Source organism: Telopea speciosissima, chromosome 4 (genome assembly GCF_018873765.1).
Source record: "Telopea speciosissima isolate NSW1024214 ecotype Mountain lineage chromosome 4, Tspe_v1, whole genome shotgun sequence".
Taxonomy (NCBI): Eukaryota; Viridiplantae; Streptophyta; class Magnoliopsida; order Proteales; family Proteaceae; genus Telopea; species Telopea speciosissima.
Window position 1 is genome coordinate 23,506,376 of NC_057919.1, and position 27,951 is coordinate 23,534,326.

Below are 27,951 nucleotides of genomic sequence, written 5' to 3' on the forward strand. Positions count from 1 at the left end.
GATTAGTAAAGAAGGTTTGGAGGCTACCAAACATGTATTCTCCCCCTTTATCAGACCGAACAACTTTGATTCGAGTATCAAACTGAGTAAGAATCATTTGATAAAAATTCCTAAATGCATCACAAACATCACTTTTATGTTTTATAAGAACAGTCCAAGTAGCTCGAGAAAAATCATCTACAAAGGACACAAAGTAACGATAGCCAAACAAAGAAGTTGTAAGGGAAGGTCCTCAAACATCAGTATGCATAACATGGAAAGGAGCAGATGTTCTATTATCATGATATGGATAAGAATAACGACAGTGTTTGGCAAACATACATGGCTCACAGTGAAAAACATAAGAACAAGTAATAGAAGAAAATAAGTGAGGTAATTGTTTCCTCATTATAACAAAAGATGGATGGCCAAGACGACGATGCCATAACATAACAGACTCCACAGAACTACTATCATTACATCCACACACATAAGACTAAGCTGGGGGCAAAAAAGGCTCAAAAAGGTAAAGGCTTTGTTCCTCACGTCCACTACCAATAATCCTCTTCGTCACCAAATCCTAAAAAAAGACTATAAGAAGGAAAAAAGTGATACAACAGTTTAAAGATTTTGTCAAATGACTCACAGAGAGAAGAATAAGGGTAAGGTTAGGGACATGAAGAACAGATGTAAGAGAAATAGATGATGTAACAGGGATACTGCCCGTACCAGAGATGGAGAAAAGGGAGTCATCAGCTACCCTAACCTTATCCTTACCAGAGCAAATGGTATAGGAGTCATAATAATATGACGTAACAGTCATGTGGTCAGTGGCACCAGAGTCAATGACCCAAGACTGGGCTGCAGTAGAAGGTGAGGTGGAGACCTGCAAAGCTGAGGATGAAGAGCAGCTAGCCATTGTGGGTGTAGGAGATGTGCTCAGTTGTGACATGACCCTGTGAAACACTGCATCGGCCAAAGCAGAGTCATCTTGTGTAGCATCTGCCTTAGTCATAACAGAGTGTGCACCTCAAGCTCCCCCTCTACAGCTACCACGAGTACCACCTCGTGTACCAGGAGGATGGCCATGAAGAGTCCAACACCTATCCTTGGTGTGCCCAAATCTCCCACAATGATCACATTTAAACCTATCTCTACCACCTCCACTAGCACCACCTGTCTCTACTGCTCTGTCTTCCCCATGGTTAGGCCCTTGGCCTCTAACACCACCACGGGTGTCCCGGAAAGAGGAAGAATTGAGAGCTGATCTCTTAAGAGATGATGCTGGAGTTGGTGCCATAGCAACCCGCTGAGTCTCCTCACACTGTAAATAGCTACAAACCTCATCAAGAGATGGAAGAGGGGACCGGCCTAAAATCTGGAGCCTGATTGGCTCAAAATCAGGGTTCAAGCCACCAAGTAAGGTAAAGACACGCTCCTTTTCAAGAGTGCGATACACCTTTGCTTCATCCTCTGGATTGGTCAACTGGAGGTCCCTATAGTGATCATACTCCTCCAAGAGACTAATATAAGTACTGTAGTACTCAGAAATGGCCCTGTCACCCTGCCTCATTGAGTTAATCTTTTGGTGCAGCTGATAGACCTTGGCAGAGTCACCTACCCTATCATAGGCTTGAGAGACACTGTCCCAAATGTGGAATCCAACACAAGAATCAAATCTCAGCAAGGAAGAAAGACCATATAATCTCAACAAGACTTCACCCTAACATTCTCCAAGGAGGAACACAACCTGAAATAAGCTTAAAGACCTCACAAAAGGTGTTCCCATTCATTTCTCACCAAGATAGCAGCATATTGTAGTCCAAATACAAGAAGCACAGAAAATATGTAGTCTCAGTTTTACCTGGGCAGAAATAGAGGTGCCATAAAAAACTGAAAAAGCTCCAATAGATCCTTCAAGCAGCAAGAAGGGATTTATGGAGCTTGATAAACCTTCTTGGGCGATTCTAAAGACCCATTCCAAGGCTAAAACCCATGCCGAGGGAAAGAGAAACAAGGACTGCAAGGTGAGGGTGGCGGAAATTCTTGCAGTGGCTGGAAGAGCTTTAAAACCTCAACAGAGCTTCAACAGAGCTCAAACAGCATCTTCAACCACATGAATAGACTACACCATAGTTCGAGAACTCGCCAGATCTTGCCGAGTTTCTCGGTTTTTCGAAATCCCGAGACGAGACTGCCTACGAGTCTCAAAATGTCAATATCTCGCCGAGATCTCGGATCTCGATCGAGGTCTCGGTTTGACATAGGAAAATATCCATATAGGTCCTTAGTATGAATGCCAGATCTCGAGATCTTGCTGAAAATTCTTGGTATACAGACACCTATCTATGCCAAGAACCAAGACAGACAAGACAGACACTTATTTATGCCTAATATCATTTAAGTAAATGATATTTCATTTACTTAAGAAATTATTCATAAATAAGCAAACACCCCCCTATTTGAATCCAATAAAAATAGTTAAAATATCAAATTCCAAAAGGAAAAAAAGTGACCCCGGTTCAATAACAAAAGCGGATTTTCATGATAGGTGCAATTTTCAACTTTTTTAATCTGGGGTTTCTCAAATCTAAAAATTCCATAAATCTTATTATGGTAAAACATTGCTAAAAACCAAAAGTGCGGTAAAATATTCATTTGTTTTGATGTCCAAAAACTATTTTCATTCAGAGTGATTTTGACAACATTCGCGCACACCGAATTAAGTTTGACCGGTGCATAACTCTTTCAATATAAATCAGATTTTAGCAATCTTGGACTTATTGGAAAGCTTTGTTTTTTGGACATCAAAACAAATGAATGAGTTTTGAAAGCTTTCCAACAAGTCCAAGATTGCTTAAATCTGATTTATATTGAAGGAGTTATGTACCGGTCAAACTTAATTCGGTGTGCGCGAATGCTGTCAAAATCGCTCTGAATGAACATATATTTTTGGACATCAAAACAAATGAATTTTTTACCGCACTTTTGGTTTTTAGCAATGTTTTACCATATTAAGATTTATGAAATTTTTAGATTTGAGAAAAACCCCAGCATTAAAAAGTTGAAAATTGCACCAACCGCCGAAAATCCAGTTTTTGTTCTTGAACTGGGGGTTGACTTTTTTTCCTTTTGGAATTTTATTTTTTAACTATTTTTATTGGATTCAAATAGGGGGTTATTTGCTTATTTATGAATAATATCTTAAGTATTTACTTAAATGATATTAGGCACAAATAAGTGTGTTTGTCCTATGTCTGTCCTGGTTTCTAGCATAAGTAAGTGTCTGTCCTACTTTCCCACTAACTGAAACTCCTATTTGGACTTTGTTTTTGCAAAATCTGATAGTGCCATTGTGTTTAAATGGCCTAAAATAGGCTGAATACCAAGTTTCAGACCCAAACTAGGTCTAAAACCCACCGAGATGAGGCTTCGAGTCGAGAAAAAAAAAGGTGCACCAACTCGGCGAGATGTCGACTCGACTCGGTTTTTCAAGGGTCCGAGTTGGCACCGAGACCCGAGTTTTCGAACCTTGGATTACACGAAACCATGCTCCTTCAACAACTCTTTACATAGAGATCTTCTCCTTGAACCCCTTTGTGTCCTAGGGTTTCAAAGAGAAGAAAAGAATAAGAGAAAGAGGCTAAATACGACTCTCAAACCCTAGATCTCTGATACCAAGTTGGATTTTAGATTAGATAAGCAAGTAAGAGAAGAAGAAGAAGTTGGAGGAAGAAGAAGAGAGAAAGAGAAGGAGACAAGAGGAAGGGAAGGAGGATATTTCAGTTGTACTGTGTGTTGAGAAAGATCTCTCCACACCTATATTACTTCACTCATAAAGATAAGAATATTACATACACCTCCCTAGGGAGGTAAAAGATAAGAAAAGGTAAAAAAAGAGAAACTACACAATAGGGCAACTAGATTAAACGCTAGTTCCTAAACTACCCTTATCACATAACTTCTAACAACTCTAACAAAGAGGCCCCTGGTGGTGTGGCAAAGGGGCGGGAGGCTCCAAATGGTGTAGTAGAGGAGTAGGAGCCCCTTGGTGGTGCAACAGAGGGGGCGGAAGACCCCTGACTGTTGCAGCAGAGGGGACAGAAGCCCCTAGCAATCGCAACAAGGGGCGGAAGCCCCTATCAGTGAAGCAGGAAGGGGGCGAAACCCCTGTCACTGGAGTTGAGGGGCGAGAGACCCCTGTCGGTAAAGTATAGGGGGTGAAAGCCCCTGTGGTTGAAATAGAGGGGGTGGAAGCCCCTATGTCTGTGCCGAACATAGGGCTGGGGACTTGAAGCATCACGGGAAGATGGGCAGAAGCCCTAAGCACCGGCAGTAGTGGGGATGGGCCATCAGCAGTAGGCGGTGGTGGTAGGCTGTAGTAATGATAGTGTGGGAGCACTGGTCAATGGCTGTCAGTGGCTATCAGACGTGGTACGACATGCAGTAGCGCATGTTCAGTCAACCATGTTTGATATGGAGAGGCTGAAGCCTCGAGATCAGTGGTGGAGCTCTACTGGCGGCGGCGGCGGAAAAGAAAACCAAAAAATATTAGGGTTTTGTGCCCTGATACCAAGTTGAATATCAGAGTGGTATTAGAATATTTGGCTTGTCAAGAAGACAGAGGCCACCGCTTTATTTATAATCAAATATTATTACAAATATGGAAGATAATAAACCAGCATGTGCAACATGTGCAAAATGAACCTAGACACTCTAGTGTATCTGGGTCTGGATATGGGTTACTAGGTTACTGGGTCACTGGATCATCCTTCAACAAATAACAACAGTAAAGACCCTAGAAGTGTGTTTATTCAACTTGAACAATCTAATAAAAAAGATGCAATAACATATCCACAGTCCATATTCTATAAAAAACAGATAAGGATATAAATCCGGCTATATTCTGTTCTTTGAACTCAGCATGGAATTAGCAGTCACAAATTATATAAAATGGAGAAAATTTTATTGTAACAGCAAAGCTCCACCAGATTTCTAGCGGAAATTCTGTTGCAAAAGGTAAAAACTTTATCATGCCAAAGAATGTAAAACAAATAACAGTAACTGTCATTTCACATTAGATCTACTTTTGATTTCATTGCAATAGGGACAAATTCATAGAAAGCCAAAACCATCGAGGAAAAAAATGCAAAATGCCAAAAAGGTGATAAATAAACATCTCTCGGAAAAGAATGTATAAGGCATACTTTCGAGTCCACAAAAGGTAAGGAAATTACCTGTAATCAAAAGATTAGTTCCTGATTCTACTCTAAGAGTCAAATCCTCCACAAGGACATTATTTGTTGGTGTAACAACCTGGAAGAACCTGGTTTACCATCAGAACATAGAGAAGGGGGGGGGTACATTATCCAAAATCAAAAAAGAACTGTCCAGTTAATTTCAAATACCTTGACATTAGCAAACTCAATATAGTTAGCTTCGGTAAAATAACTCCTACTTCCATTTCCTTGACCAGAAAATTTATCATGAACAGCGCTCAGTTCTCTCGAAATGGCCATTAGTTCATGAATGCGTTCAGCATAACCACTGCAAATCACGAGATAAAAAATGTTATAAAAGGAAAGCTTATAGTAATAGCACTGACTATGTCTATAACACAAATCATTGTCTATTAATATATTACCACAAAATTCTTAAAAATTAGGGAAACGATAAAACAGAAAATCTTACCATGACGAAGAATCATAGCTGAGATTCTTAATATACTTCCCCCATTCCACAATCACTCCTTGCAAATCCAAAATTTTAAGGAGAGGTAGTTAGAGCATTAAGGAATCACTTCCTTTCTGGGGCATGGTTCAAGAAGTTGGTGGAGTTGGTTGAAATTTACCAAAATATTTCAGTTTCAACCTGGCTCGAGATGAAACCCTGGCCGACCCTGTAGACATGCAAGATTTCGACCAAAACTTTCGATCAAAATGGGTTACTGTTTCAACCCCCTTCTGGTTTCAACCAAGGTTCTAAATCTAGGTTTTGAGGCCAATTTCGACCCTAGCCGAAACCGAGATTTTCCATATTTCGACCGAAACCTGTTCAAAACCTGGTACTTTCTAGGCTGTTAGAAGTCATAAAATAAGAGGGAGGGAAATTGTGATTAGCGCCTCTTGGTTTCGATTGATGAAACTCAATCAATTGGAACCCAACCAAGCTGGAACTTTGTGGCTCAGTTTGTGACTTCCCTACTGGATGCAAGCAACAATACAACCAATAATCAACTGCAATATTAGAATAATTCTCTGAAACTAATCCAGCAGAGAGGAGAGAACCAGCTTTGAAGTCAACTCTGCAACTCACAACTCTGACCCAATTTGGGGCTCAACTTTGGCAGGATGGATCGCCCTAAGGTAAGTAGATGATTCCCAAATTCTGAGGGAAAAAAAGGGATTAAGGACATCGAACCAACGATGTGGGGCTGTTAGTATCACCCAGAAAACAGAGTAACAGTATAGGTTTAAACCAAACTGAAACAAAAGAAGAGGGTAAGAAGATATCAAGGGAGTAGAGGTACTAGACCTGGAGAAGGAGATTATGGAATCGAGCAAGAGAGAGCGAGAGAGAGAGAGAGAGAGAGAGAGCATACCACTCAAAACTGTGAGTTCCAACCTCAACTTTCAATATTCCATTCTTCAAAAACTGTGTTGGTTACAACCGTGTATTTAAAGAGGGAATAAAGACTCCTAACTAGACTCAAAACAAAAACACACTCTAAATGAAACTCTTAAGACTAAAAATAGAAAGGAACTCTAGCCTAAGTAAAAGATTAGCTACTAAATCTAAATAAACTATAATATCCTACTGAACCAAAACTAAATTGGGACCCGGTTCACTCCATCTGGGCTCCCCAACAGGTTTGGGCCAATCCAAGGAAGTGCTCCTGCATCACTAGTCCACATCATCATACTTGACTACACTTCAAGAAATCAAAATTTCTGCTAATAAATCACTGGCTCCTCGAATCATTGTCATCTGAAAACAAAACTTTTCCCGAATATTCTCGTTCTCTTATTTTGTGTGTTAGGATCCATGTCCCATTTAGCTGAGATTCTCCTGTCGTGCTAGGTTGTGCCTCTTTCCTCTTACTATCTTTCATCTTCCATTTTCTATTTATTTCCATCTTTCATTTGGCATTTTCAACTTTTCATTTCTCTATTTCCTTTGGGTTAGAACTCAGTTTTCCTTTGCTTTGTTTGGATCCATGTAGCCAACCCCATTAAGTTGGGATCAACGTACTAAAACTCGAAACTCGACCCCAACTCGACCCTGGGAAAAACTGAGATCTCGGTCGAGTTGGTGCATTTTTTTTCCCAACTCGAAACCTGGTTTCGGTGGGTTTTAAACCTAGTTTGGGTCTGAAACTTGGTACTCAGCCTATTTTAGGCCATTTAAACACGACACTTTCAAATTTTGCAAAAACAAAATCCAAATAGGAGTTTCACTTCGGACTCTAGGTTGGTAGGCGACGACATACTAAAATACCCTACTCTACACATAATTTAGTAATAGAAGCAAAACATTCAATTAATGTAAAACAACTTAAATAAGCATTAGAAAGCTTTCCAACAAGTCCAAGATTGCTTAAATCTGATTTATATTGAAGGAGTTATGTACCGGTCAAACTTAATTTGGTGTATACGAATACTGTCAAAATCGCTCTGACTGAAAATATTTTTTTGGACATCAAAACAAATGAATATTTTACCGCACTTTAGGTTTTTAGCAATGTTTTACCATATTAAGATTTATGAAATTTTTTGATTTGAAAAAAACCCCAGCATTATAAAGTTGAAAATTGAACCTACCGTCGAAAATCTAGTTTTTGTTCTTGAACTAGGGGGTTGACTTTTTTTCCTTTTGGAATTTTATTTTTTTACTATTTTTATTGGATTCAAATGGGGGGTATTTGCTTATTTATGAATAAAACATAAAGTAAATGAAGTACAAATACAAAAACATTTACTTTGTATTTGTATTTCATTTACTTAAATGATATTAGGCATAAATAGGTGTCTCTCCTGATTTCTGGCATAAATAAGTGCCTGTATACCAAGAGATAGGTGTCTGTATACCAAGATTTCCCACAGAGATCTCGCTCAGATCTCGAGATCTGGCACTCATATAAAGGAGTTTGGGTCGAGATCTCAAGATCTCGACCTAGAAATTGCACTTTTAGAACTCGTATGAGATCTCGTCTCTACCCCTTGGAAAACCGAGATCTCGGTCGAGATCTCGCAAGTTCTCGAACAATGGTTGGGATAAGGCTGAGTTTGTTGTTGTTGTTGTAGTAGATAGGTAAGCATTCTCATCATATACACCATAAAGAGTGAAACTTGGAGACTGAATAATCAACCACAAAACAAAAAAAGATACTATACTCGTTTAAAGATAATGTTTACTTGACAGTCATTAAATCTAAGTAGTAACTATACATTAGTTCTTTATTACAAACAGTGAGAAATGCAGGATAAAATGGATGCACGTTGTGTATTTCAATCTCTTTTCATTAAAATAGATGTGATTACACTTTAGGTAAAGATCATACCATGAATTTATACAGATATGCCTAATGAAAAATAATAAACCATGTTGTTATGCTATGAGAAAACAGCAATGGATGAAGTAATAACCTGAGACGATTTAGCTTTCTTGAACTTATAGAAAGATTTCCAAGGGCCTGAAACAAGGATGTTATCACACTTGTATGATATCTTAGATTGCTAAGCATCTCTGCTCGTCCTAAAGTTGAAGTATCAGGCCTTAGATTGCCAGAGAAAAAGGGCTCAATGATAAGAAAAACTGCTACTGTTTTATCAAGATACTTCAACAGGAAGTCTTGAACCATGCCAAACCACCAATGGTCATGAAGTACAAGCTTCATGTGCCTAACAAGAGTCTTGAATTTCTGTTGGATATGAAATTCCTCTCTATTCTCTCCACCATAAAATGCTATGCTCTCTGCATGAGTCCTCAACCGCGAATGAAGCTGTCGATACTCACCTTCCAACTGTTGCTCTTTTGACATCAGTTTTCCAAATGCAGGAGAGATATTTCCAGTGACAATCCCCACACCAGTAACATAAGCCTGAAGAAGCAAAATGAGAATGTTGTTTGACCAATTATTCTCCCAAGAATGCAGCAACATATCTTGATTATATCAAATAAGAAATTAAACAATCTACCACCCTAAGCAAAGTAACTGCATCAAAATATCTTAGCATCAACAAATTCCACCAAAAGAAAGATACAAATGCCAAAGACTAGCGCAAGGTACCAATATCCAGAAAAAATATTTTGGGCTTGCATAAGAACACAGACGCCACGTATAAAGCAAACCATCAGTAACTGCTGTCAGATCCTCCTGTACGAGATCACTCAATTCTGAACAGAACCTCGGTATATCACTAGCAATTCGTTGTTCAGGATTGGTTACTCGACCATCAATATTTGATAGTTTGTAGTATGCCATATTCTGAAACAAGAAAAGGACCCATTAGCAACGCATCAAGCTTGAATACATGTGAGAGGAGAGCTAGGATAGAGAAGTACAAGCAGACTGTTATAACTTTTTACAACTCTCATACCCCAAACAAAAACAATATGTGCATCACATGAACCAAACTATCATGAATTTTGCTCTCCAGTAAGTGGGGGGCAATCTTTCATAGATGATTCTACTCTAAAACACGTTCATTGTAGCTTTCACCTCTAAGAGGTACATTTGAAGATCATTCTGTCTACCAAGATCCAAATTCAGGGACACTCAATCAATTTTACCAATAGGGGTCGACCATATTTGTTCAATTTATCCCTCTCAACTTGGATACCACGAGGTGGGCCTTGGAAAATTTTAGCATAAGCGGAAGGGATTCGCAGAACCTCCAGATGTAGAGCGCGTAGGGCTTTGAACCAAAATACATTACCCACAATTGAAGTAAACATGTTAGTAACAGAACATTCTTCCAAAAGGTCAGCCATCGGACCGGATTTGTCGTAAAATTGAGATCATATCGTTTCCTGCCTTATCAGAGATGGGCCCCTCTCCCTAAGGGGCTTATTGAAAAAGGATTTTTGAGGGTCGTGCTGAAAGGAGGAAGGTCCGGAAAGCCCTCACTTTATTGATGGGACATTTTGATCCCCTTTTCTTCTCCCCCCCCCCCCCCGGGGGGTTCTGGTTCAGGAAAGGTTCAATGCACCCATAAATCCTATAGCCTAATAAATCCTAGAGCTAGAGCCACTATTTCTCCTTTCTTCAAAGCCCACTTGGCCTTAAAATAATAAATGCATCATCCGCTCAATCAACCAAAAAAAGAAGAAAACAAAAATGAAGACATAGCAACGAGAGATCTACACATAGATCTTTAGTTGCTGATAAATCACAGAAAGTGGGCTTACTCGAGTAGAAATAAGCCTTGGGTTGGATTATGTATGTGTTGGGCCTTGGTCCAAGGGGTTTTTGTTGTAATGGGTCACTTTAAGGGGCCTAAAATATGGGTATTAGGAAGGAATATGGGATTCATTATTTAAGTTGTGTGATCATCTCAAATCCAGACACTCTATCCTGTGGCTTGAATGTTACTGACCAAATTTCAGTGCTGTTTGATTACATATTCATACAATAAAAAAAGGGTGTACCCAGTGCATGAGGCTCCCACCACTGTGGGGTCTGGGGAGGGTCATAATGTACACAGCCTTACCCCAGCTTTCGCAGAGAATCTGTTTCCAGACTCGAACCCGTGACCACTTGGTCACAATGGAGCAACTTTTACCGTTGCACAAGGTTATTGATGAGAACATCATATCATCCGAGCAAGGATTCAGCGTTTACCAAAGGAGACGTCGTAGATCTCAGCCATCCACTGCTGCTCTGTGGATTGACGATGAGTTTTGCGGCTACCATATTGCTAGAGTGCAGCCTGTGGACCCCACTTGCAGCAACTGTTATCATTAGCTAGTGATTCTGTTTCTATTTATATATTCCTATTTCTATTTCTATTTCAGTTTATGAGTGTATGTGAGGAAAAGTGCTATTTTCTTTTTCTCTATTTATTTTTATGTTGTAACTGCTCCATTCCCCCCCCCCCCCACCACCACCACCACCACCACCACCACCACCTCCCCACGACTTGGCTGTCCCCTTTCTTTTATTTCATTTTCTTTTCTTTTTAGAGGCAGTTATAAGTCTTATAACTACCTCTTGTAACCATTCCCCACCCCCATGGTTTGGCCTGTTTATACTTTTAATGCCGGATGGCAAGTTGTAAAGGACAGAATATTGATAATGAATGAAAATGACCTCCCTCCCTCTCCCTCCCTATTTTCTGTTCTCTCTTTCTTCCTCTTTTTCTTCTCCTAGGCCTTGCTCCCTCACTTCTTCTATTTCTGTGCTCTCTTTTCTCTTTTCTTTCCACGAATTCTGTTTCCCCCACCCCCATGGTACTGCTCCCCGGTTCTTGTAATCCTCTGCTGTACAGTGAAGATAATGGACTGAACTATAACGTTATGGAAGTTGTTCGCTAACTGCAGCCCCAAATTTGAATGGTATTTATTTATCTTAACCTGATCTTTAATTCCCTTTCACCTACTTTTTTATGCTATAGTTTCTCTGTATTGGCAGTGTTGCTGTCTTAACATGAATGTTGATTGAAATTCTTGCTAAGCTTAGTCTTACAATTTTGGGATTCTTGAAATTTCATGCATGCTAGTATTTGACTAAGTGTTGACTGATCTAACCTCAACAGCATCCAATTGAACATTGTTAAGTTGAATACATGTAGCCTATGATTTTTATTGTTCATTGCTCACTGTTATTGCTGCCCCCCCTCATGTATGTGCATCATGTATGTTGCTGCCCCTTAACTAGACAGTCCTTGGGAGTGTTTGGTGCCTACCTTAGGTTAGGATTGTAGCTTTTGTAGGAAAACTTAGTCTCTAGGTTTTATCCTACATCAGTTATATTCATACTATAACCTTCTGGAAATTAAGACCAGTTTGCTCTTTTGATTCTGATTTTACTCATCACTGGAATTCTGTTTGAATCTCTGAATTTCCAGGTCGATATACCAGTGCAATTCTAGCTTTTAAGTTTTACTACTCGCAGAAGGATTGTTCCAGATCTCACAATTCAGCCGTCAAACTTTGATCTGCAGACCTGATCTGTAAGAAGAACAGAACATTTGACTGAAATTGGAGCCTAATCTGATTCTCTGAACTCTTTAACCCTAACTATTGATAATTTTCTGTTTCTGATTCTTATCCCCCTACAACCAGTGATCCTATTTGAGCTAAATTCCAGCTGGATTTCCCTGGTTCGAATTTAGTCTACATTATTATCCTAAATTTTATTTTTTTTAAAAGGAACAACATAAGATATTTTTTTAATGGCATACAGCTACCTCCATCAATGGAAGTATTAAAGTGAAAGGAAACATGAACTATTCATTTGATACCTGGTGGTAAATTGCAATTCGGGATCAAAAAGGAAAAAATCTAAGGAAATATCCTCAAATTCACTTTGCCCCACCCAATAGCAACAGCATAGAATTTTATCGACAAAAATAATAGAACAGTATGTAAACCCTAATGAAACAAGATGACTAAAACATAGTTAAAATGTAAAAAATGCAAAAGACTATATCCAATGTTGTGAGCAATTACCTCAAAGTAATGAGCATGAATAAGATCAGTCAGTATTTTTCTGAAGCGTAAACTTAGGGTTCCTGTTATGTACTTCGAGGTGGAAGACAAGGCTGATCGAAGGAAACATAAAATAATGTTTTCAAGGATCAGATGTAAAAAGGATGGTATTCGTCGAAGAAAAGCAGCACGAAATAGGAATCCTTGCACTTTTGCCAATCTAATGCTCAAAGCAGTCCGCAATGCCTACAAAAAAAAATAAAAATGGCAATGGTGAAAGTTCACATAAAAGGGGCCAGTCATACATGCAAATCATTGAATACACAAAAAAAAAAAAAAAATTTAAAAATCAAAATTCAAATTAAAGCACCAAAAAGTAATAATGACTAATCGCGAATAAGTATAATCAGCAATCATCACACAAAATTGTCTTCCAACTGATCAAATAATAGACGTGATGAGTATGACAAAATTTATCATAATAAATTATCATAAAATAATTCATTTCATTACAACAACATAGCCTTATCCCAACTAAATGGGGTCAGCCACGTCGATCCTTCAATTTATTTCATTAACATTCATAAAATATACTTTATCATACTAATGAGAATAATATAATAAGATTAAATTTTATAAACCATAGCAATAGAATAATACCATATTGGTACTATAATGAAAATAATATTATGATAGTTGCAATGATTGTGTTGTATCAGTAATGGCATTAAGACCAAGGAACTAAATCTTGGTTTCGAGGCCAGTTTCAAACCTGGCCGAAACCGAGATTTACCAGGTTTCGACTGGTATTTTTTTCCAGAAAACTCAAAACCGAGGTTTCGAGCCCCAAAACTTTTTTTTTTACCAGGTTTTTTTTTTCTGTGCTGCATATTTTCAACAGTTTACACCAATTCCATGAGTTAGTGTCACATAAAAACCATCCAAATGGTACTTGTGGTTTTGACCCAAGTTTGCTAGATTACATTGAATGCTGCTGTACACTAGCCCTATTATAAGCATGGAGTCTGCATATAAATTTAGCTACTAGAAATGTAAATAAGCTATTAAAGCCACATTAACTCACGGATGCCATGAGACATGGCACGAAATTCAGCTTCATCACTGGACCGAGCAACAACTGTTTGCTTCTTACTCCTCCAAGTAACCAGGTTGCCTCCCACAAAAGTGCCATAACCGCTGCTAGAACGCCGATCATCTATAGAGCTGACCCAATCAGCATCGGTATAGGCCTCAACTCGTAAATGGCAATGAAAGAGAGAGGAGGATTCCCTTTCCTGGTGCAGACTTCAAGTAGTGCAAGATCCGAAACACAACTTCCAAGTGCGAGGAGTAAGGATCATGCATATACCGGCTTACCAAACTAATAGCAAAGGCAATGTCAGGATGAGAGTGGAATAGGTACATCAGCTTTCCAACCAATCGTTGATACTGTCCCTTATCCACTAGATCACAAGTCTTACTAGTGAGATGAACATTCGGTTCAAGAGGAGTATCTGAAGGTCTACCCAACATCCCTGAGTCAGATAGAAGGTCAAGGGTATATTTCCGTTGAGATAGAAAGACACCCTTGGTAGAGCGGGCAACCCCAATACCAAGAAAGTAACGCAGCTTACCTAGGTCCTTGATCTCAAACTCTTAACCAAAGTAAGTCTTTAGGCAAGAAATTTTCTCTGTGTTACTCCCAGTAACAACAATGTCATCAACATACACAATGAGGAGAGCAAAAAACCGAGTTGGGCCGAGATCTCGGCAAGTTTGTGCATTTTTTTTTTTTCCAACTCAGAAGCTCATCTCGGTGGGTTTTAGACCTCTTTTGGTTCTGAAAATCGGATACAGCCTATTTTAGGCCATTTAAACATAATGGCATTATTAGATTTTGCAAAAACAAAGTCCAAATAGGAGTTTCAGTTAGTGAGAAAGTAGGACAGATAGAAACCAGGACAGACACAGGACAAACAGTCTTATTTATGCCTAATATCAAACAGTCTTATTTATGCCTAATACCATTTAAGTAAATGGTTTTGTATTTGTATTTCATTTACTTAAGATATTATTCATAAATAAGCAAATACCCCCTATTTGAATCCAATAAAAATAGTTAAAAAATCAAATTCCAAAAGGAAAAAAAGTCAACCCACCAGTTCAAAAACAAAAACTGGATTTTCGGCGGTAGGTGCAATTTTCAACTTTCTAATGCTGGGGTTTTTCTCGAATCTAAAAATTTCATAAATCTTAATATGGTAAAACATTGCTAAAAACCAAAAGTACGGTAAAATATTCATTTGTTTTGATGTCCAAAAATATATTTTCATTCAGAGCGATTTTTGACAGCATTCGCACACACCGAATTAAGTTTGACCGGTAAATAACTCCTTCAATATAAATCAGATTTAAGCAATCTTGGACTTGTTGGAAAGCTTTCAAAACATAGCTTTCCAACAAGTCCAAGATTGCTAAAAATTGATTTATATTGAAAGAGTTATATACCGGTCAAACTTAATTCCGTGTGCGCGAATGCTGTCAAAATCGCTCTGAATGAAAATAATTTTTTGGACATCAAAACAAATGAATATTTTACCGCACTTTTGGTTTTTAGCAATGTTTTACCATAATAAGATTTATGGAATTTTTAGATTTGAGAAAAACCCTAGCATTAGAAAGTTGAAAACTACACCTATCGTCGAAAATCCAGTTTTTGTTCTTGAACTGGCGGGTTGACTTTTTTTCCTTTTGGAATTTGATTTTTTAACTATTTTTATTGGATTCAAATTGGGGGGGTATTTGCTTATTTATGAATAATATCTTAAGTAAATGAAATATTAGGCGCATAAATAAGTGTCTGTCTTCTCTGTCTTGGTTCCTGGCATAGATAGGTGTCTGTTTACCAAGAATTTCCAGCAAGATCTCGAGATCTGGCACACATATAAAGGACCTAGATGGGCATTTTCCTATGTCAAACCGAGATCTCGGAGAGATATTGACATTTTAAGTTTCGTAGGCCATCTCGACTCGGGAAATTGCAAAATCAAGAATCTCGACGAGATCTCGGCCGCCGAGATCTCGCGAGATTTCGGACTATGGATACCATTCCTCTGTGAAATCTCCCAAACCAGGCACGAGGAGACTGCTTCAATCCATATAGAGCTCTCATGAGCTTGCAAACCTTTCCCTTGGTCTTCTCAGATGAGAAACCAGGCGGAATTTTCATGTACACTTCTTCTCCCAGTTCACCATGAAGAAATGCGTTCTTGACATCAAATTGTTGCAAATCTCATCCTAAATTCACAGCACAAGAAAGAATCACACGAATGGTATTCATTTTTGCAACTAGTGTGAATGTCTCCTGGTAATCCAAACCATAAGTCTAGGTAAATCCTCTCGCAACCAGCCTAGCCTTGTACTGGTCCACTATCCCATCCATATTTTGATTTACAGTGAAAATCCATTTTCAACTCAGTGTCCTTTTCTGTAGTGGAAAAGAGACCAGATACCAAATACCATTCTTTTTCAGGGCTTGCATTTCTTCAATCATGGCTGCCTTCCACTGCGATTGTGTGATAGCCATGGTTCAAAGTATCAATTAGTATTGTATCGGCCGATACGTATCGGTATCGGACGGTATTGATACAATATTGACCGATATGTCTTTTTTTTAAATATAGTGTATTGATTGTATTGTATTGTATTGGCCAATACGGGCCAATATGATACAACACAATCGATACAATCAACACAAGGGGTTTAATGGTCTTTAATACGTATCGATTTGTAACGAGACGTATCGAGATGTATCGGCCGATACAGCTCAATACATCTCGATACATCTGGATAAACCTGATACAAACCCATTAAAACCTGTTTTCATCCATAAAGTCGAGACAAGTCACACAACAAGCATTTTGGTGGGAAAATGGCCCTAAACCTAGTTCTGAAACTCAAATCTTGCTTCTAAACTCGATTTTTCACACTTACCAACTTGGGGCTTCCAATTAACACTTGAAAACGAATCAAGGAGTGGAAAAACATCATCCTTTGCATCATCCAACAAGCTGAAATTAAAGATTGAAGGAGATTTGATAGGAAAAAGTAACATGATCTTTTTGTTCAAATCATGCTTTTTAGTTCTATTTTTCACTATAAATCCATGAATTTAGGTAAACGTAAGCTAGTAGATGCATCAAAGTTGAACATATGCAAGGATTTGTACTCAAATCCATGATTTTTCAAAGAAAAACGAAAATTTCTAAAGACCCTTCCAGATATGAGTTTGAACCACCCCAACACTCTTCATGGCTATAGAGTGAATCTACATGTAAGAAACCTCATCTTTTATAACGATTTCAATTTAATGCACTTGTCTGGTTATACATTATTCTCCATTTTAGTGTTTATGCATGATACATGTTATATATTGCTTATTTGTATTGTTTTTTGTGCCAAAAGTGTATTTCCATGTGTAGCTTGACCATTTTCATGCGTATCTGTAGTGTTCGATACGTATCTCCAATACGATATGATACGTCTCTTAAAATCACCTGACCAATACGAGACCCGATACCGATACTTTAAACTTTGGTGATAGCTTCCTGCCAATTCTTGGGAATGAAAATAGATGACAAAGAAGACACAAAGGTATGATATGAAGGAGAAAGAGAGTTGTACGAAACCACCTTAGCAATAGGGTATTGGGTACAAGATTTCTTTCCCTTTCGAATAGCTATGGGTAAGTCAAGAGATGGGTCAAAATTAATAGGAGAATCAGAGAAAGTATTACCTAACCGAGAGTTACAACTTGGATTAGGAGATGACAACAGGCTAGGTAGTGGTGCAGGTATCATAGGTGCCGCTGGGGTAGTGTCTATTTTTGCTCAAGATGACAACGGGCAAAAACTCTCATGGACGTCTGAATGTAGATAGAAGACTCTCGTTGGACTAAAGGAACTGGAGAAGTAGAAGTAAAGTTTGAGCCAAGAATGGGAACGGCTGGAGGCATATTTTCACCAACAAAGAAGTATCCCCCTGGTAAAGATTCCCTTCTTCTTCTCACTGGTTTCTCTCTGGGCTCCCTACCAGTGAAATATCTTGGCCTCCCTCTCATCCCTGCTAGACTCTCTAGCCACCACTGGACCCCTATGCTAGACATGATCCGCAAGCGCCTCCAACTCTGAAAAGGCAGACTTCTCTCCTACGCGGGCAGGCTGGAATGCATTAGATCCGTGCTCCAATCCTCTTACATTTATTGTTGCGGCATCTTTGTCATTCCAAAAGCCACCACCAAAGCTATGGAGTCCCTTTTTGCTGCCTTCCTCTAGAAAGGGAAGGAATCCTCCAGATTTCTTCACCCGACCAGCTGGAAATCTATCTGCCTCCCCAAATCCGAGGGAGGTCTTGGCATCCGCCGCATCCGCGACTCCAACACTGCGGGAATCCTGAAACTCATTTGGAAAATTTCCACTAAGCATGACTCCATTTGGGTTCAGTGGGTCTACTCTCACCTCCTCAAAAATGATTCGATCTGGACCGCCACCATTCCCAAGGATGCCTCCTAGATCTGGCGCAAAATTCTCCACCTTCGCCCTCTCTGCCATCTCCTCCTCCATCACTGACGGCTCTTCCACCTCCTTATGGCTTGACCCCTGGCATCCCTTTGGGGTCCTCTATAACTTCTTTGGCCCTAGGGCAATCTACTCCTCCAGGATACCAAAATCTGCCCCTCTGTCTTCTATCATCTCTCACGGCAATTGGTCCTACCCTTCCCCCCTCTCCCCCCCCTTTCCCTGATCTGGGCCTCCCTCCCCCGCCTTCCCCCTCCCCCCCCCCCGGTCTTGCGGACAAGGTCTGTTGGCTTCCCTCCAATAATGGCCTATTTAGTTTCAAATCAGCCTAGAACCTTTTTAGACCTCAAGCCCCTACTGTCCTTTGGCACAAGCTTGTCTGGTTCAAAGGCCACATCCCCCGCCATAGCTTCCTTGCCTGGAGATCCCTTAACCACTGCCTCCCAACCCAAGCGTTCCTAGCCCACAGAAGAACCCCTGCCCCCCCCCCCCCTCTTGCATTTTCTATTGGAATGGCTCTGAAGACATTGACCACCTCTTTTTTGCCTGCCCATTCACCTCCACCATCTGGAAAAAAGCCCTGCCGTTCATCTGGCCCCGTAGCAGAAGTATTCTTCCTTTCGCTTGTGAGTGGCTTTGGATGGTCATGACCTTCACTGGCTGCACCACTTGTGACACCATCGGCAAGCTCGTGTTTGGCGCGACACTCTATCACATTTGGATGGAGAGGAACCTTATGAGATGGACTTCCAACTCTCGTTCTTTCGACCTGATTTGGAAAGCCATCTCTTGGGAGGTTTCCTCTAAGCTGGGTCTTCTGCCTCACAAGGCTTTTTTGGACACCCCAAGGAACAGGCATATTGTTGTTACCTGGGGTCTTGATAGCGCTCTGCTGCGCCCCCACTAGAGGGGCCCGGAGCTCCCCCCCCCCCCTTTTTCTTGGCTCCCCCTCTTGTACATTTCCCCCCCCCTCTTTCTCCTCCTCGCCCTCTTTGGGCTTTGGTAATATAATTTTTTATTCACCAAAAAAAAAGAAGTATCCCCCCAATGAAGAGGTGCCGGAGAGTAGTAGGCCGCAGACTCATGGAACACAACATCCATAGAAACAAAGACCCGACGAGAAGGGGGTGATAACACTTGTAGCCATAGTTGTCACGGCGTCACGGCGATCCAAGTCGGTGGAGGGGTGTCACGTCGATATATCGACATGTCGCCCGCCATGGCGTTGCCATGGCGAGCATGCCGACCATGTTTTATTTTTTATTTTCTCTATTTTTAATGTGTTAATAGATGTATACTCAAGCCATGTTTTATTTTTTCTTGTTTCTCAAGTTTTAAGAAGAAAATTCAGAAATCGAAGAGGGAAAGAAGACAGGAAGAAGAAATCGAAGAGGGAAAGAAGAAATCGAAGAGGGAAGAAGAAATCGAAGACAGGAAGAAGAAATCGAAGAGGGAAAGAGAGACAAGAAGAAGAAATCAAAGAGGGTCGCCATGCCGTAGGTCGCCATGCAACCCTCTCCAGCGCCAAGAGGCCATGACAACTATGCTTGTAGCACTTCTGAGTAGCAGAGTAGCCAATGAAAACACACTTAAGTCCCCGGTGATCAACTTGCCATGAGCATGGTGATCCGAGACAAAGCAGGCACATCCGAAGACTTTAGGTCAGAGAAGGAAGGTGGAAGAACCCTGGAGAACTGCAATAGGAGCCGTGAAGTCAAGGATACGAGTCGGCATCCGGTTGATGAGATAAGCAGCGGTGAGAACAGCTTCACTCTAATACTGAGGAGGAACATTTATTTCAAACATTAGAGCACAGGCAACCTCCAACAGATGCCTATTTTTGCATTCAACCACACCATTTTGAGCCGGTGTATCAACACGACAAGTCTGATGGATAACCCCCTGAGTAGCAAGATAAGACTGAAAGGAACCCTCAAAATATTCTCTGCCATTATCACTTCGAAGAATTTTAACATTAAAGTTAAACTGGGTACGGACCATGGTGTGAAAAAGTTGAAAACAATGAAACACTTCACTCTTTCGATGCATCAAATAATCCAGGTAACCCTTGTCTGACAATCAGTAAAAGTCACAAACCAACGATAACCAATGGAAGACCGGGCAGTGCCGCATATATCAGAGTAATCAACATAAAAGGAGAAGAACTTCTATTATTCAAATTGGAATAAGTTGCACGAGTTTGCTTGGCCAAAACACAAGCATCACAAAAGAAATCCCTAGGATTACAGTGCTGAAATAAACTAGGAAAAGCAATAAACAAAGTACCAATCAGGGGATAGCCTAAATGCCTATGCAAAAGAAGCAACTCAAAAGAAATTGAAGGAGAGTCAGTTTGATGAGCTTGACCCACTGATGAAGTGTCATCGTCGAGCAAATAAAGACCACCATGCATCCACCACAGCCAATCGTTTTCTCCATCACCGGATCCTGAAAGACACAGTGAGAAGGGAAAAAGTCACTTTACAATTCAAATCAGTGTTGAAACAGCTGATAGAGAGAAGGTTAGTAGAAAAATCTGGAACATGAAGAACAGGTGCTACTGATAAAGAGGGAGAAAAAGTGACAGACCCTTTCTAGAAACAAAGGAGAGGGAACCATCGGCCGCTCTAACCTTGTCTATACTAGAACAAGGAGAATATTGGAAAAAGAGACTAAAAGAGTAGTCATATGATCAATGGCACCGGAGTCAATACTCCAAGGACGAGAGACAACCGATGCACAATGACCACTAAAAGTAATACCTGACGAGGCTAGGTGAGAGTCAGAGGGAACCAAAGTAGATGTAGAGGCAAAAGCGGGAGCAGCGGAAGGCTCCAATCGAGTCATCAAACGCCTAAACATAGCAAGCTCATCCTGAGAAGGAGAGGAACCAGTATTATCAGGTGCAGGTTCAGAGGTCTCAGTGTGATGTGCAGCCTAGGAAGATCGACCACGGCCACGGCCTCGTGAGGATGTGGAGGTAGGTTGGAGTTAAGAAGAGAGGAGAAAAGAATCATTTTGGCTTATCAAGAAGACAGAGGCCACCACTTTATTTATAATTAGAGATCATTACACTGATGGAAATAAAATCCTAGCATAATCACATGTGCAACATGTGCATAATGAACCTGGACACTCTAGCGTATCCAGTCGGCCATCCAGCTTCTAACAAAAGTCCTTGGTATGGCGTTTCTTACGACAGTAGCCAAACCTAACTGGTTCCCTATCAAAGGAGTAACAATCGGTGGAACGATCACTGGAGCGAGGGGACCACTTTTCGGCTGAGTGGACCCAGAAAGTAAGGCTGAACGGTCCTAAGTAGTATGTTGTAGCATAGCATGGTAGCAGCTGTCCTCCAACTGGATCAATGAATAAGACTGCTCCAAGGTAGGGAAAGGATCCTGGCTAAGAACTTGAGCATGCATGAATCTGATCATACTCAACATTCAGCCCAGCCAGAAAATCATAAGAATTTATCTTCCCCTTTCTTGAAGGCAGTAGCATCGGCAGTACAGCCATAAAAGTTGCCTGAAAGGTATCATAGAAATCAAGCTCCTGCCACAGACTACACAACACAGAATAGTATATTAGTATTGAGAATGAGTTTGGTTTTGCTGCTTGGTTTCATGAAGCTTCTTACGCAGTTCATAAACCTGAGCATCATTCCCATCCTGGGAGTAAGTTTCATGGGCTGCTATCCAAATCTTGGCTGTTGTATCCAAAAGAAGATAACCTCGAGCAATTTGAGATTGCATGGAGTTGATGAGGAAAGCCATTACCAAGGAGTTATCAGAACTCCACTTCTTCTATAAAGCATCAGCGGCAATAGGCCTTGCAGTTTCACCCGTCAAATACCCTATGGCTGACAGGGAATGAAGGAAAATCATTGAGTCCAACGACTCGACCCTTCAATTCTAGTTTATGCAGTAGAATCAGCCGACATGGTTACCACTCCAGTAGATACAAGGAACTTAGAACAATCGAAGGAGAGATGAGGCTGTGAAGGGATCAATGATCATCGCAAAGGACCAACAAAGGTCAATAAAGGGTTCCAAAACCCTGAAAAAATGATCCAAGCCCCAAAACCCTGAAAAAGTCGATCTCATCAGAAACCCTAAAAAAATCGATTGGATCTTAGGTGGGTTCTCAGAGCACTTATTCAAGACTGATCTGAGAACCCAATAGAGGAGTGGATAACCCTTGGTGGCCTAGGATAGACACTCCAAAGGTGAGAAGAAGAGAGGTGCTGAGAAGAGAAGGGGGGGGCGGAAGGTGGAAATGAGGAAAGAAGGGAGAAGAAGAATGGCGGCTGCTAGGGCTGGGATCCCGAGATGGATCTCAGCTCTGATACCATGTTGATTGAGAGGAATGATTAGACTGCCGAAGTGACAGCCCTATTCATTCATAATGAGTGACATACAGGTACAAGTACAATAATGATCCTATGGACAGATTTACCCTTATACCCATATTACACCCAATATTACAACATACTAATTTAAAAGTTAAAACAACTCTTACAGACCATTGCAACAAACCCTAATGACCAACTAGGTATTCTCCCATTAAAAAGTATATGAAGATTACATAAAGAAATAAAGATTTGGATTATTGTACATGGAACACCCCAAGAACAAAAGGTCTTCTCTGTTACTTCATGTCTGTATCATCAGAATTTACGGTTACATTTTATCCATTATGAGCATAGAATGTCAAGTGAGACATAGATTAAGGACAAAATAAGAATAAAATATTGATTCTCAGATATGCTAGAAATGCAAGAAGCTCACCACTATGGTCACTAGAGCTAGAAGGTCACTTGTACCCCTTTGTCCCATTCGAGAAAGTAGGATTGCAGTTAGAACTTTAAGAGAGCTCAGACCTCTTTTCTTTACCCTAGTTTTCCTCACAACAGTATCATTTACATCGACCTGACTTGATTTTTCTTTATCAATAGCAGGTTCAGAATAATGATCAGAAGAGCCAGGATTTCCACTTCTGCTCCGCAATCGTGACCGCATGTATGCTGCTGTTCCACCAGCAACTAAGATACTACTGGCTAATGCCAGGGCTCTCCTGGGAACAGACCAAGATTATAAGTGCGATGCAATGTATTGAAAGGCTGAGAAGTTTATACGACAAATTGCCAAAATTGATAGCTGTAGGTAAATAAAAATGTAGGACGGAAAAAGCATATACAAGTAAAGGGCCATAAAGACAGAACAAATGACATGAAATCATAAAGAGAGAATTGATTGTTGATGCAACATAACATGGACATGCCATTTTCAAATTTCTGCCTTTTCTCTGACACTGACATCTGCACTCCTCTTTCAATATATACTTTTCACAGCAATAGATAAAAGATATAGATAGTTTCACAGAAGGTACCTGCTAGTCACCATGATGCACCTGTGCCCATGTCCTTGTCACCAAGGTTCAAGGTTTTGGTCAGGCCCGAAACCGAAATGTTTCGGTCGAAAACCAAAATTTTGGCCGAAACTTGGTTTTTTTTTTATTTTATTTCGAACTTGGGTCTTAGGGGCCATATGACCAAATTGTAGGACAACCTATTTTAAGCCCCCTAAACATAGTGGAACCCTTAGATTTTTAAAAATCACACCCAAAATGGTAGTTTTACTTCGGATCCTGTATATATACACTGCTATGGCATATTCAACACAATCTTTAGTATTAGAACACACATAACTCAATTAAACAACTTATATAACCAACAGAAATGAAAAGAAATCAAATTACAAACCATTTCATAAATTATACATCTAACATTGTTTGTTACACGATTCAAATATATTGGAGTCAAAATTCAACAATACAACCAACAAGTCACCCCTATGCCCATCCTAGAGTCCTAGACTCCTAGTATTAAAACGAGTGTCGAGCTGGATCAAATCCACTAAGTTTCCACTGCCGAACCAAGTTAGCCTCCAACTGTATGGCATAAGCTGGTCATGTCATAGTATGGTGGAAGAATCACTCGAAGTCATCCACAGAAGCCATATAAACAGAATCATCAACAAACTGGAGGTACACTAACTTAGGGTATGGATCTCTAAATCATGTGGAACTCGAGCAAGAGCCACTACTACTAGATGGTTCCTATGGAACTAGAACCGACATGTATGACTGGGGGGCCAGGTACGAGACGATGTTGTCCACGAAACCTGACCCAATATGTGACTTACCCTCATACTCAAAAGACAAAAGGTAATGACGATGAACAGCTAACCTGGCCATACTAACCTTATCCAGTATTGTGACTATAGTCGGAAACGGTGCTCTCCGTACCATATCCATATGAAGTGCATGCCACTGCTCCCCATGTGTACCACTCTCCTCCATACTCATGCCTACAAGAGTGTCAGTCAAACTTCTGACACTGATGTCCATGGACTCCAGTGATGGCAACAAGTTTGAGGATAAACATCAGTACAGAAGATTAGTGGGGAAACTTATTTATCTGACTGTCACTCATCCGGATATTTCCTTTAACGTTGGAGTCATCAGTCAAATTATGGAGAATCCTAAAAGTGGTCACTGGGATGCTGCTTGTCACATTCTGAGGTATCTTAAAGGTGCTCCTAGCAAAGGTCTTATTTATAGTCATCATGGTCACACTAATGTTATGAGTTATACTGATATTGATTGGCTAGTGCTGCCAATGATTGTAGATCAACCACTGAATATAGTACGTTTGTTGATGGTAATCTTGCTTCTTGGAGGAGTAAAAAGAAGACTATTGTAGCTAGATTGAGTGCAGAGGCTGAGTATAGAGCTATGGCGTATACTACAACAGAATTGATGTGCTTAAAGTCTCTCCTAAAAGCGTTGGGGGTTCTCAGTTCCTAAACCAATGAAGATGTATTGTGATAATCAAGCTATCATTTATATTGCTAGCAATCCAGTGCTTCACGAAAGGACCAAACATATTGAGGTCGATTGTCATTTTGTGAGCAATACAGTTATTGAAAAGCTTATTTCAACTCCATTCGTCAACTCCGGCAATTAACTTGGTGATATGTTTACAAAGGTGCTGTTTCGACCTGCGTTTCTTGGTGGTTCTTCCAAGCTGGGAATGGGAGATATATATACTCCTTTGAGGGAGAGTGTTATAATGTGAATCTTGGTTGGACGTCCATGAATGTTCTTGGACCTCTGAACCGTGGGATTGTAATTAGACTACGTAGCATGGGATTGTAATTAGACTACGTAGTTTAGTTTCTAATTGTAATTAGCTTTCCTATTGTTATTAGAATTTGATTTCTATTGTGATTGTGATTAGGCTTAGGCTAGTTAAAGAGTTTAAGAGTTCTATTCCTGTTATGTAATCACTTCAGAATATTATAAATAAATCAGGTCGGCTGTTACAATAGATAACATTCTGTTCTATTGAACAGCCCTTGCTCCCATCTCACGACTTCTCCATCTTCTTCCTCTCCTTTCTCCTTTCTCCTTCTTGGTTCTCTGGTTTCTTAAGATCTGGAATTATTACACTTGAAATCCAAGTTGCTTCCAAAAAAAATTTAAGCCAATTACTTCTAGAAATTCAAGCTGCAACAAGATTCCTATTTTGCAATGTTTTATTTAATTAGGAATTCGAGTTAAAGTCTATTTCTGGTTTTGTATTTTCTTCACTAAGGAAAGGACTTCCCTAATAGGAATAACTAAAATTGCAAAGGAAAATTAAGAGTTTTAATTCATAAATTTCCTCAATTTAAGATACTCATAGATGCTTATATGATCTTCATTAGCTTTTGACCTGCAACTTCTCCATATAAATTTCCTCATTTTCAAGCTCATTTGGAACGAGTACCTGATTCCTTCTTTATGCCATTGAATATCAAATTCACTACCTGCATTCCATTTTTATGAATTATTTTTTTATTTCTCCCCATCCTCAATTCATCAATCCTAATTATAAAAGAATATTTATTGGTAGAAAAAAGTCACAAAAATAATCAAATAGTTCAATCGGCAACATTGGATATTTGTATTCACCCCACATCAAGGGAGAGAAGGTTAAAACCATCAAATCAACACACAAATGGCACAATATTGTCAACATTGATCATTTTAGTTGATACTCCTTCCGTCTCACAAAGATTGTCCTGTTTGAAGTTTTTCACCATCCAAAAATGTTCGTCCATGTTAAAAATCAAGATATGAAGTTTTGTCAGATTCCTTCTAAAGTCCCTACTAAATCATCCATACATTTATTACCAAGACACTTGCCATAATTGTTTTCCTCTATTACATAAGCCAAACTAATAGAGGTATTGTGGGTATCAGGGTTTGAATCACAGAAATAGTGGGTGATTAATTGATTAGCGGATTAACGACAACCTCCTTGAACTGTGGGTTTTTTCAAACAAGACAGTCTTTTTGGGAAAACAATAAAAACCAGTAATACGACAAGTACATATATCATTTAAAAAGGGAAAAACAAAAAAAAAACAAAAAAAAAAAAAGCACAGACAACAGAGAGTTAGTACCTCCTTGACGACAAAAGATTTCGACCATTCTTAGTTAGCTGAAATAACTGAAGAGAAGGCATGGTTTCAAGGCGAATCTTCCCCAGCTAAAAATTATCAATGGTTGGAGAAAGTCCTCCTTGCCAAGTATATGATAAACATCGTTAACACACTGAAATGTAGAACTGCAACAGCCGTCTCCAATTCAGTCTCCAATTCATCCTAGCAGCATTACAGGAACAAAATGAAAAACTAAAAATAAGATGCTTCTATAGATAAAGAGGCAAATTCCACAGAACCTGCACAGGGGGGTTATAAAGGTGATAGAACCGAATTTGTTTTATTCCCCATACTTCCTAATATAACAGGATAATAAGACTTTAGGACTATATAATGATTTCTAGGAAACAAAAATCCTATTAAAATCTTTACAAAGAAATGAAAACCAATAGCTACTGGACACTTTAGCTATTCTAAAATATATTCATTTCAGACTCAAAACGAAACTGGTAGCCACATGGCCCACAACAAATATACATAATGGTGGATGAGTGTCTAATACAGTATTAACAAGGAGGATACATACCTTGAAATGGGGGTACTGATGTTAGCCATGTTCTGTAATATGCAGAAAATGGTAAAATGACATCCTGCTGTAGCTTTGGTCTCTAAACTTCAAACAGTGATTACTTTTTAAACATCACATGCAGAGAAGGTAATAGTCATGCACAAACACCAAGGATAACATGTCCATGATTCAAATCCTGGTAATTGAGACAATGTGAATCAACACAAAATAAGCAAGCATACCACCCAAAAATATTATGAAGAATGAAATAAGCAAATTACAAAGCATGATGACTAAATGTATTTTAGAAATATTATGAAAAATGTATTTTTTTACCAATGAAAGAGAAATCAAAATATGACACGCAATCTTACTACTAACAACAACGACAACAACAACAACTCAGCCCTATCCCAACTAAATGGGGTCAGCTACATGGATCCTTGCCCCCCAATCAGCTCTATTCAAGGTCATACTTAATACAAGGCCTAAGCTATGCATGTCTTTCCTCACCACTTACTTCCCCTAAGGTCATTTTAGGTCTGCCCCTGGCTCTTTTAGCTCCTTCAATCTGGATCAAATCACTCCTCCATACTGGAGCATCAAACGGCCTCCATTGAACATGGTCATGCCACCTCAAACGACTTTTTCTTAACTTATTATGTATTGGAGCTACTCCCAAATC

The 27,951-nt window shown here is 39.7% G+C and overlaps 1 protein-coding gene across 2 annotated transcripts in view; it reads right to left on the reverse strand.

Moving 5' to 3' along the window:
• Positions 1 to 27,951, reverse strand: part of LOC122657604 (ABC transporter D family member 1-like) — a 94,442-nt gene that overhangs the window by 65,004 nt on the left and 1,487 nt on the right. The window contains exons 2-9 of one of the 2 annotated variants that reach the window (XM_043852357.1): positions 27,285 to 27,462; positions 26,720 to 26,997; positions 22,997 to 23,282; positions 12,652 to 12,876; positions 9,269 to 9,466; positions 8,625 to 9,079; positions 5,388 to 5,526; positions 5,217 to 5,295 (exon numbers count right to left, since the gene is read on the reverse strand). In XM_043852357.1, coding sequence (XP_043708292.1) covers positions 5,217 to 5,295; positions 5,388 to 5,526; positions 8,625 to 9,079; positions 9,269 to 9,466; positions 12,652 to 12,876; positions 22,997 to 23,282; positions 26,720 to 26,781 — 1,444 coding nt within the window. In that variant the 5' untranslated portion in view covers positions 26,782 to 26,997; positions 27,285 to 27,462. Of the gene's footprint in view, positions 1 to 5,216; positions 5,296 to 5,387; positions 5,527 to 8,624; positions 9,080 to 9,268; positions 9,467 to 12,651; positions 12,877 to 22,996; positions 23,283 to 26,719; positions 26,998 to 27,284; positions 27,474 to 27,951 lie in introns of those variants that run through there. The other variant, XM_043852358.1, reaches the window with a different exon arrangement.